At 33.8% G+C, this 11,665-nt stretch overlaps 3 protein-coding genes across 5 annotated transcripts; 2 read left to right on the top strand and 1 right to left on the bottom strand.

The window, feature by feature from the left end:
* The first annotated feature begins 2,334 nt into the window (after positions 1-2,334).
* LOC148550217 (uncharacterized) lies at positions 2,335-3,588 on the top strand. 2 transcript variants are annotated; one of them, XM_088492736.1, is made up of 2 exons: positions 2,335-2,469; positions 2,934-3,588. In XM_088492736.1, the coding sequence occupies exon 2, from the start codon at positions 2,988-2,990 to the stop codon at positions 3,411-3,413; it is 426 nt and encodes a 141-aa protein (XP_088348862.1). In that variant the 5' UTR covers positions 2,335-2,469; positions 2,934-2,987; the 3' UTR covers positions 3,414-3,588. The 2 variants fall into 2 exon arrangements, with proteins under 2 accessions (XP_088348862.1, XP_088348863.1); XM_088492737.1 differs by having other exon boundaries at positions 2,390-2,469; positions 2,755-3,588.
* Positions 2,379-4,931, top strand: LOC107610088 (urease accessory protein F). 2 transcript variants are annotated; one of them, XM_016312163.3, is made up of 2 exons: positions 2,379-2,469; positions 4,053-4,931. In XM_016312163.3, exon 2 carries the CDS (start codon positions 4,107-4,109, stop codon positions 4,827-4,829), a length of 723 nt encoding a protein of 240 aa, XP_016167649.1. In that variant the 5' UTR covers positions 2,379-2,469; positions 4,053-4,106; the 3' UTR covers positions 4,830-4,931. The 2 variants fall into 2 exon arrangements, with proteins under 2 accessions (XP_016167649.1, XP_016167650.1); XM_016312164.3 differs by having other exon boundaries at positions 2,415-2,469; positions 4,091-4,931.
* A 4,026-nt stretch (positions 4,932-8,957) lies between these two features.
* On the bottom strand, positions 8,958-11,044 carry LOC107609084 (pentatricopeptide repeat-containing protein At1g80270, mitochondrial). The gene is made up of 3 exons (XM_016310914.3): positions 10,955-11,044; positions 10,594-10,852; positions 8,958-10,189 (listed from the first exon to the last, which is right to left on the bottom strand). The coding sequence occupies exons 1-3, from the start codon at positions 10,993-10,995 to the stop codon at positions 9,335-9,337; spliced, it is 1,155 nt and encodes a 384-aa protein (XP_016166400.1). The 5' UTR covers positions 10,996-11,044; the 3' UTR covers positions 8,958-9,334.
* Between the last annotated feature and the right edge of the window lie 621 nt (positions 11,045-11,665).

Here is an 11,665-nt window from a genome sequence, read left to right as displayed (position 1 = left end):
AACAAACTTCAGATTAGATTAAATCCAAAGAAATCTTAAATAGCCGAAAAAAAAATTTAAAAGTTTAATCATTATATCAAATTTAAAATTATAAGAGAAAATGATAGATCAATGTATGATTTTGTAGTCTATGGACATTTAAGTTTTTGAAAATTTAAAAATATATTTAAGTTTTTGACATTTTTAAAATTTGGATACATTAATTTCTAAGTCTAATTTGTCCCATTTTAAAAATTCTTTCATGTGTGCATTCATATCAATCAGTACAACAGAAGTCATGTTTAATTTTTTTCCTAGGTCTGACAGACCCAAGTGAATATAAGGGATCGATATATCCATATTTTAAAAAGGTTGGGAACTTAAATGTATTTTCAAATTTTCGAGTACTTAAATATTTGCGAATCAAAAGATCAAAAATCTATTTATCATTTTTTTTTCAAATTATAATAAATCAGTATAATTTATATTTATATTTATATCACAGAAATTTATATTTTTTTCTTGACAAACAAATAAATTGAAAAAATATTTTTTTTGTTGCTCGCAATATTCTCCAATCCGACATATAAAGGACTAATCCACAACCAAATTTCACTCATTGTATCATTCAACCTCTGCAATCCACCCAAAGACAAAGGGATTTGGCAAGGACGGAGGAGATGCTTTGGGCTTATTTCAATCGCATCAAGTTGCCAAATACTACTTGATTTGATATAATTTTGATTTCTAACTAAAGTGATTTAGTTATCAGTTCATTAGTATGTTTAAGTAAGTGTCAAAAGTTCGAATTTTTTCTTGTGTATGCAGTAACTCATTGATCATCGATAAATTCTTAAATAAAATTTAATTCGCGATGAATTAATCTTCAGTCTATTGAGTTAAAAAAAAACATAAGAAATCAATCCTCTAATATGGTACTTCACTTGACTTTGAGAGTATATTTACAACTATCTACTAACAAAAATATTTCACACACAAACTGAGACTTAATCTCCTACAATGAGAATGATTACTTCGTTAAAGGCGATAATTATTTGCACACGATATGTCACTGAAAGATTTTTTATGGTCAACTCTAGATTCTCTTATAAATATACATCTCAATAACTTTTTAATCCAAGTAACTTACTCTACTCATATACTTGCTAAATTTAATATTAAAATCTTTTACAGATATTCATAATTGTCATTTTTATTATTTATAAACTTTGGATGACTTCTATTTCAAATCGATTCACTTTTATTTTCTCAAGATAACACTTTAGAATATGAATATTGATTATATTTAATAAAAAATTTATCAATCTCCTTAAAAAATTAGTACTCATTCTAATAAATTTTTAATTGAAATAATGTTTGATGCTGATTAAGTAAAAATTTTTTTGTTATAAAATCTGGTCACCTAGTAGACTAGTATACAATTAGATCGAATCATCATTTATCAACTTGACTATAATGTGAATTTAAAATTTAAAATATAAAATTTGGACGAATATTTATTCTAGCCTTGATATTTTTTTGAAAGATCATGAGACCTTCAAAAAAAAATATCTATTTGACTTTTGAGTTTTGATAATTAATTTTGTGAGACTGATTAATTTTTTTGTCAACGATTTCTTTTTAGAATATACTTATATCATTCGTTAATCACTAATATGTCTTCTATTTAACTTTTTAAATAAAAATAATTTAAAAAATACTAATATTTCTTAGTTTTACATCATAAATTTAGTCAATATATTTAAAAAGATAACTAAAAAAAAAAAAACTAACAATTATCTTTAAAAGACAATGAGACTCCTAACAAAAAAAGTTCGTCAAATTTAGTTAGCTCTTAATAAATTAATTAACAGCTTAACATGCTATGTAAGTTTATTCTAAATACAGAGAGAAAATATTGACAGAAGAAATAAATAATATCACAGAAATAAAGTTCAAGAACCAGAAGATTTTTTTTATTGAAGACTTTATTGTCTTTTGAAATAATTATCAAGTACCGTTTAGAATTTTTTTTCCATAATTATTAGGTGACAAATTATTAACAAGTCAATTTGTAAAAGATATAGATCAAATTGCTTTTTAAAAAATTTTAGAAAAATTATCTTATTCCATTAATTTAGATTGATTAAATGATAAGTATATTTATCAGTTTAAATAAATATTAAAAATTTAAATTTTATCTAATATAAAACTAAATATACAACAAATTAATTATTGATCTACTAATTGAAAGATATCATATACAGCCCAAAAAAAGTTATCTTATTCAGTTAAGTGGTTCCAAGCCAGGAAAAATTATTCAGCATATTCCAAGGAGACCAAAGACCAAAGTCATGCACATAAATAATTACCGCATAAATTTTTGATGGACATATATTAGCTATTTTTAATTTTTTACACCATACATCTCTCTTTCTCTCTCTCTCTCTGGTTTGGCCTCAGATTCAGTCACCACCTTTTTTTCACCTGGTAAACTTTCACATACCCTTTTGATTCATTTTCTCTGAATTACTCTACTTTATGTTGAAAACTTGAAATTGCTTTGTGAATTTTGTTTGAACCTCAATACTTTTTGTGTCATGGATTATGGATTCAATTGCATATCTTCCTTACTTCAATAATCATGTGTTGCCAGTAGAAATTATTAAGTACTATGATATTGTTCAATAATGTTTCGACTTTTTTTTTTCTTTGGTTTATTTTTTGGGGCAAATTTTATGATTTAATCCTCAAATATTTCATTTTTTCAATCAGCATGATTACAGAGGATGTATAAGTTAGGTGAGTGTATAGTACAATAGAATAAATGGAGAACCATCCAGTTAAAGGGATGCAATGTTGCTTCAATATACACACTGTTAGGAACAGTCACAATCATGCCCACCAGATGTTTGAGAAAATGTTAAAGTAAGTAAGAAGCTCGTTTGTTTCAGATATCAAGGGTCATGGTGGAGTAGATACTGGAAATATTTTGCTTGCTTAGATAGATGGCTATTGGGACCCTGAGTTTATTGGCAATGATTCGATTCGAGAGTGGGAGTTTCAATGGCCTACCTCCTCCTCGCTCCCCCAAGTTGTCGCCACATAGTCACATCTCACTCACTAAGCCATCTTGGGTTGTGAGAACGGAGTCAAATGTTAAGAAGAAGAGAAGAAAGAAGCCGGATCCGCATTGTGTAGTCTGTGAGGGGAGTGGACGAGTCGATTGCCACCATTGTCGTGGGAAGGGAAGGACAAACCAGGTTCATTTGGAAATGCTCCCGAAAGGTGACTGGCCAAAATGGTGTAGAACTTGTGGCGGAAGCGGTCTTGGTTACTGCTCCCGTTGCCTTGGTACTGGAGAATATAGGTATATTATGGGATTCCATTTCATGAACAGGGACGATGATAAATCCCAAGAAAACGAGTCTTAGTCCCCCCCCCCCCCCCCCCTCTTTTTTTTTTTCTCTTTTCTTTTGGGTAATGATATTAGGGACAGAGATAATAGATAATGTGATAGCATAGGTGTATTGTCTGTAAGTTGGAACTACTGAATGTTTTGTCTTTTTTATCACATAATGTAGAATCACCATTAGTAGATTGTTGCAACTCTTACTTCCTTGTGCAATTTCATTTTAACATGCTGATTTGTTATGTTGGAAGATATGATTCTGATTGGATTGAAAAAAACATAATCCTTGTTTGGACACAGAACAACATAGTGAGATCAAATTCATAATGAGATCTGATAAATAAATGTCTTACTCCCTCTGTAAGTGAATTATGGTTAATATTTAATAAGCATGGCATAGAGAGTTCAGAATAATTAAAGAATGGGAACCGAGGAATTTTCAAGGTTCTTCCGGATTTTAAGCATTTGTTTGAAGATAGGTTTGGAGCAGTGATCGAGTTGTCTCCATTTGATCTCAAGATCACGCTTTTGGGAGCTCAATTTTGGTCGAGACATTGAGTTTTATTTCTTGTATGATATGTAATTCATTTTCAAATGATGTCTGGAAATATTTCAATTTCCTTAAAGAATTTGAATGTATAAGCCTGGTTTCTTCTTCTAGGCCTTTTGTGGGAATCTGATATTTGTCGTCGATGCCAGCTGAGTATTATTTACAATGCAAATAGGTGAAGGGTGTGACAACGGACCTCGCCTTGCAGACTCCATTTCACAGTGGAGCCAATGGCAGTTGCTTGATTCTCTTCTACCCACCGGCGGCTTTGCTCACTCTTTTGGCCTTGAAGCAGCAGTTCAGTCCAACCTGGTCTCAAATCCAGATGAACTCAAGACATTCATTATCCATGTCTTGGAGAACACAGGAAGCTTACTCCTTCCTTTCGTGCACTCGGCTTCCGTGTCGCCCAATTTGGAAACCTGGCACAATCTTGACAAAATATTAGATGCCACACTGACAAATGAAGTCAGCCGAAAGGCATCGATCTCACAAGGGTCTGCACTAATGAGGGTGGGTTCAGCCGTATTCTCGGAACTCCCTTCTCTGAAAACAATGAGAAATGCTTCTTTGGGGTCAGGTACTGTATCTTTTCACCATGCTCCCATATTTGGACTTATATGTGGCACACTAGGATTAGATAGTACTGATTCTCAAAGAGCTTATATGTACATCACAATGAGGGATGTTATTTCTGCTGCTACAAGGTTGAATTTGATAGGTCCTCTTGGTGCTGCAGTTTTGCAACATCAACTTGTTCCTAATGCTGAAGGTATACTAGAGAAATGGAAGAATTGCGACGTTGACGATGCATGCCAAGTTGCACCTCTGCTAGATATAGTGCAGGGTTGCCATGGTTATTTGTTTTCTAGGCTCTTTTCGTCTTAGAAGGCACAAACATAACGCTGATGTTGTATTTTTCATAATATGAAGCACATAGACATAGTAGAGTTTTGAATGGAAGGGGACAATGTTAGGGTGTGTTTGCAATTATTATGCCATTAAAAATTATATGCTCTTATATATATTTATAACAATGTTGTATTATGCCATTGAAAATTGTAATTATTTTTTTCTATGCCCTCAATCCCTTTTCCCTATCTTCCATTTTTTTTAATGGTGACATTTGAAAGAAATGTACACTAGAGGGAAAAAAATATACAAGATTAGAATTTAAAGAAAAAATACTAATTACACAAAAAAAAATCAGTTATCAATATTTATATATTTGTATATATTAATTTACATGTTTCTTTTAACTAAATAATCAATTATTAGAATAATCAAACATATCAGAGTGAAATTTAAAACTTACAATAGATAAAAAATCAAATTCACTTATATCTAGTAGATATCAAATACGTATTTTTATATGTAATAATTAATTAGTGACTGATTTTTGTATATACTTAATATGATTTTTTAATTATAAGATTACAAAAATGAATATGATGTTAAAATCTGTTAGTTAACCAATTACAGAAATAAATTAAAGAAATGTCGCTTGTGTGGTTGTATCTCTTTTGTGCCAAAGAATTATGTTTCATGTGGCCATTAAAAAGAAAAAGACAATGAAAATAGAATTGTTGATCGTATTTTGGCTAAAAATGGTTAGTTATTTAAACTTTTTAATTATAAATTGTTTATTTTTTTTTTTTTAATTGTTTGTCATCACAATACATATTTTAAAAAGAGAGACGAACATCTTATAACCTATAAGAGTGGCATGACAAGTTCTCAAATCGATTTCTTCTTGTTGAGGAGAGTCGACCGGAAATTTTGCATTAACTGTAAAATTATCCCGGGAGAGAGTTTGACAACACAACATAGGGTGCTCGTCATGGATTTTCGCGTTGAGCAAAAGTTGAGAAAAAGACATACGAAGAACCCAAGGACGAGGTGGTGGCGGATGAAAGGTGAGGAACAAAGAAACTTCCTAAGACGAGTAGGAAAAGAGGCAAAGTGGGATGGGAATGGAAGCACGGAAGAGATGTGGAGGGAGATGGCAGAAGTTATTAGAAGAACAGCAAAAGAAAGTTTTGGTGAATCTAAAGGAATAGGACCAAGAGACAAGGAGTCCTGGTGGTGGAATGCGAGTATACAAGAAAAGATAAAGATAAAAAGGGAATGCTTTAAAGAGTGGTCTTTATGCCGCAATACAGATAACTGGGAAAAATATAAGGCGGCTAAGAAAGAGACAAAAGTGGCTGTAAGTGAAGCAAGAACAAGAGCATATGAGGGTCTCTAACCAGTCTTTGGGCACGAAAGAAGGAGAAAAATGTATATATAGAATCGCAAAGAGTCGGGAAAGAAGAACGAGAGATTTGGATAAGGTTAAGTGCATAAAGGATAAGAATGGAGAGGTGTTGGCTCAAGAAGAGAAGATTAATGAAAGGTGGAAGAGCTACTTCTACGAGTTATTTAATGAGGGACAGAAGACTCTTCCGAGCCTTGGTCGATTATGCACAAGGGAAGAAGATCAAAACTTTGACTACTATCGAAGGATTCGAGACTTCGAGGTAAAAGATGCTCTAAAGCAGATGAAAAATGGCAGGGCAGTAGGACCTGATAATATCCCGATTGAGGTTTGGAAGGGTCTTGGAGAAAAAGACATCAACTGGTTAACCAAGCTTTTTAATGAGATTTTAAGGTCAAAGAAGATGCCTGATGAGTGGAGAAAGAGCACATTGGTACCTATCTATAAGAATAAGGGAGATATATAAAGTTGTGAAAACTATAGAGGAATTAAGCTTATGAGTCATATTATGAAGTTATGGGAAAGTGTGATAGATCGGAGGTTGAGAAAAGAGACACAAGTAACAGAGAACCAATTTGGATTTATGCCAGGCAGATCTACCACTGAAGCGATATACCTATTAAGAAGAATGATGGAGAGGTATCGTAGTAATAAAAGGGATCTACATATGGTGTTTATTGATTTGGAAAAAGCCTATGATAGGGTATCAAGGGAGATCTTATGGAAGGTTTTAGAAAAGAGGAGAGTAAGGATCGCATATATTCGGGCAATTAAAGACATGTATGATGGGACCACAACTAGTGTGAAGACTAGGGGTGGCAAACGGGCCTAAACCCGCCGGGCCAGCCCGCGTAACCCGCCAAAAAAGGCGGGTCGGGCTGGAAAATTGGGACCGCCAAATAGCAAAAGCCCGCTTAACCCGCACCGCTTAAACCGCTGGTTTTGGCGGGCTTTGGCGGGGCGGGGCGGGCTTCCCCGCCGGGCTTAGTATTTTTTTAGCAAGGGGTATTTTTATAATTTTTTTTTTACCAAAAACCAACTTTCCCAACCCAACTTACAAGAGAATGAAGATGAAAATTGGGTGTTTTAGATTATGTTTGTTTTGTTTTGGAGACAATATTATTAATTATGTTTTGGATTATGTTTATTTTGCTTTGGAAACAATATTTATAATTACAAAGACTTTAATGTTTGTGAATATAAAAATTATAATTTGTTTATACTTTTAGAAATTATAATAGTTAAAAGTAAAAAACAAAAGAGATTTTTTTATATCTTTATATATATTATTTAATAGTTAAAAGTAAAAAAAAAAAAAAAGAGGATATTTGGCGGGCTTAGCCCGCCAGCCCGCCGTTAGGCGGGGCGGGCTAGGATTCTAGGACCGCCTCACTAGGCGGGGCGGGCACCAAATGGTGGGCTTCTGGCGGGGCGGGGCGGGGCGGGCTTCCCCGCTTGCCACCCCTAGTGAAGACCCAAGGTGATGTGACAGAGGAATTCCCTATTGGTATAGGATTACACCAGGGATCATCCTTAAATCCATACCTTTTCACATTAGTCTTGGAAGTACTCACAGAGCACATCCAAGAGCCTGTGCCATGGTGCATGCTTTTTGCCGATGATATCGTCCTTATGGGAGAGTCAATAGAAGACTTAAATAAGAAGTTGGAGTTATGGAGAGAAACTTTAGAAGTGTATGGTCTGCGCATAAGCCGTAGCAAGACAGAATATATGGAATGTAAGTTCAGTTTGAGAAGGAAAAACCCCAATATAGAGGTGAAGATTGGAGAAAACATCCTACGAAAAGTTAAAAGTTTTAAGTATCTTGGGTGCATCATACAGGATAATTGAGAGATTGAACAGGATGTAAATCATAGGATCCAAGCAGGTTGGTCAAAATGGCGGAGTACATCTGGTTTTATATGCGACAAAAAAGTGCCTTTAAAACTTAAAGGTAAATTCTATCGCACCGCTATAAGACCGGCTATGCTGTATGATACGAAGTGTTGGGCGGCTAAAGGGGAGCACGAACATACGCGATTGGATAAAATAAGGAATGAAGATATAAGAGAGAGAGTTGAAGTAGCACCCATTGTGAAAAAGATGGTTGAATCGCGTCTCAGGTGATTTGGACATGTGAGAAGAAGACCGATAGAACATCCAGTCAGGAGGGTGGATGAGATGGAAGATGGACAAAGGGCGAAAGGCAGAAAAAGACCTAAGAAGACTATCCATCAGGTGGTCAAACAAGATCTACATGTAAATAGTCTCTCTGTAGACATGATACATGACAGAACACAATGGCATCGTTTGATTCATGTAGCCGACCCCACTTGGACAAGGCTTTGTTGTTGTTGTTGTTGTTTGTCATCACAATACTCTTAACTAACATGTTTTTCATTATTACAGGTTTTTGAAACATTATTTTTTATGTTGTGTTCTATTGCTTCAGAGAAAACCAATCAGTGAGATAATTGTTTAAGAAATTTGAGAATGCTTTATGCTTTAGAAAGAGGTTTATTAACAAGATTCGTATTGCTAAAATCACAGATCATTTGTATCAAAACTGGTTACATAGTAGTTAAGATTAGGAACAATGATCCAGAGCATAACATGTTGAACTTAAATTGAATAGTAAGTCACTGAAAGAGCTATGAAAAACTTTTGGAATTAAAATAAAGAGATATGTGTAATCAGAACAAGACTACTATCAGTTATTAAAGGTGCAAGGTTGAGTAGAAACAACCCTTATAGAAATATTTGTTAGTAAAAGTCATAATGATGGTGTATATTTTCTCTCAAGTCAACATTACTACATCTATCAGTTCAACACTACATCTTTTACCAATAAACCATAATGATGAACAGCTTAATATTTTCTATCGATACCCTAAAAAATTAACCTGCATAATATATAAAAAAGTAATTAGAAAATATTTACAATGAGAAACAAATCATTTCCAGCCCTATGGTAACAATTAAATAGTACTGATGGTGCATATTTTCTGCAGAGGGAACTAAACCAGATGCTGCTTCCATTCTTAACTTTCAATTGATCACACTCAAACTAACGTTATAATTATATTGACTAAGAAGTTAAATTTTATATCCACTTTTTATTACTTATTTTTTTACTTTATCTCACTGGAACCTTGGCAGTTGAATAGGCTTGCATTAGAACTTCGTACTGCTTCGAAGTCAACTTGTAGCCCATTTCATCATCCATTTTGCGCCAAATCCTCTTTGTATTATGGATATCACCTTTTTGGGCATACATCTCCATAATAGCAGTATAAGAATTGATAAATGGTTTTCCCTGGTTCTGCAGGACTGCCTTCTCCAGAATGGTTTCTGCGTTCTCAACTTCCCCTGCTTTGATATGAAGATTAACTAGATCATCCCATGTCAATGGGCCTATTCGCATCCCACTGTCTGCCATTCGCTTAACGAGATCCTTGCCCTTTTTTACCATCTTATTATTTGCATAAATCTTCAGCATAAGTGAGTAGTTCCTGGGAATAAGCCGCCATCTTTTTGACATAAACTCCAAAACGGCCTCTGCTTCATCGATTTGATTCACTAAGCCAAAAGCCTCAATTGCACCCAGACATACTTCCCTTTGAGGGCAAGCTTTACAAAGCTGCCAAATTCTTCTCATTTCAGTTGTATCAGCCAATTTAGCATAAGACCTAATTATGTACTTACCAACCTGAGGGTTTTTTGGCAAGTCTTCATCTTCCATTTCCTTCAATAACTCTTTGGCCTTTTCTTTCAACCCAGCTGCTATAAGGTCTTCAACTACCCTTGCCTTTCTTTTTCCATGAGCACCTCGAATTGATCGGAGAACTCCAGCACTCCAGTCAGAAGGAGAACCCTCAAAGTATAGTTTTAACTCATGTAACTCATAACGAGACGATTTAGCAATGAAGCTAACATAGGCAGGAAGATATCTGTTAGGAAAATGACTTTTTGCTTCGAACAACTTCTCAAGCTACACAAAACCAACCATAAAAAAATAGATGTAATCACACAAATCAACTAATTCAATAAAATATATAATTATTGAATTTAATATAGAAGTAATATTTTTGTTAATCAACAATTGTAATTTAGGAGCCAGGATGCTGAAAAGATCTAAGAAGAATAATTCGAAGGTTGAGAAAAACTACAACACACGTATCCAACAAACTCTTTAATAAGGCACTAGTATTCCTAGATGACACGGATCAATGAAAACAACTCATACACTGTTATCTGATTATTATTAGAGGTTGATATTGATGAGTATATCATAAATCACAATAAGACTGAACATAATAATAATAATCACGTTTCACGTTACTATTACAAAATAACAATATAAATGAAATCACACAAATCAATTAATTTAATTACCAGCGCAGCTTTATACTCAGTGTCGAAGGGGTTAAGCTTAACCATGCGCCTTGCCCGTGAGATATCTCGTTCGATTCTTTCTTCCGTTTCTTCGGCAAACATACCCGTAGGCACATCAAAACATCCTTTTTTATCGCGATCTTCCATGCTATTGGCATCACTTTGCCAAGAAAGCTCGCGCCTACTCACAGCGAATTTCAGGGAGGCATGCCCATAATGGTAAAACGTATTCGGCAACAACAAACGGTCATATGCCCTCCTAATACTCCAAAGTACCAGAATTGATTACGTTGCAATCAAAATGATTTTTTTTATAGAAGAGAGAAAGGAAGAGAAAGAAGACGATTAGGGTTAGAGTTACCTGAGAGGAAGAAGAGAAGCTCGACCACGAAGAGCCCACATATTTGACGGTGGCGGCTGCCAGCTGGGTTAAAACCAAAGTTCTGAAAACTGGACCGATCATCAAACCGTTTTATTCACTGGTTCATTAGTCTAACCGATTTAACTGTGGTTCAATCAGAAAAATCGTTTTAGAATAAAATAATAAATAAATTATAAATAAATATTTTAAAATATAATTATAGAATAATATAAATCTTAAAATATCTTACAAATTTAAAATACTACAACAAAAATTTCAAATTTATCGGCATTTCAGGATTTCAGGATTCATATGCAAGACAAGAAGACTAAAATCCCATAAGCATTTTCATACACAGGTGGATAGCAATTAAAATAACAATAGCTGATAAACTCGGCTTATATGACACATCAACTAGGTTGAAACAGCAACATGATTTAGTATGTGAACGTTATTGAAAAAATGAATAAGTTATACATAACCAATTAATCTCAATTGGAAAATGCTCCAAATCCTATAAACAAACAAGCAACTCTACCACAGTCAACAAGAGGTAAAAAAGAAGAGACAATCAACATATATCACACATTCATTTGTATAACAATTAAAAAGTAGAGGCAGTATTACAGAAACAAATTGAAAGGTTGCTAATAAACATAACAACTACCTAAGTGAAAAATTAATTTAGATTCATACCATGAAATAGGAACA

Source organism: Arachis ipaensis, chromosome B7 (assembly GCF_059453495.1).
Source record: "Arachis ipaensis isolate K30076 ecotype BB chromosome B7, ASM5945349v1, whole genome shotgun sequence".
Classification (NCBI taxonomy): Eukaryota; Viridiplantae; Streptophyta; class Magnoliopsida; order Fabales; family Fabaceae; genus Arachis; species Arachis ipaensis.
Note: the sequence above shows the minus strand (reverse complement) of the source record. Positions and strands in the feature narration are given on the sequence as shown.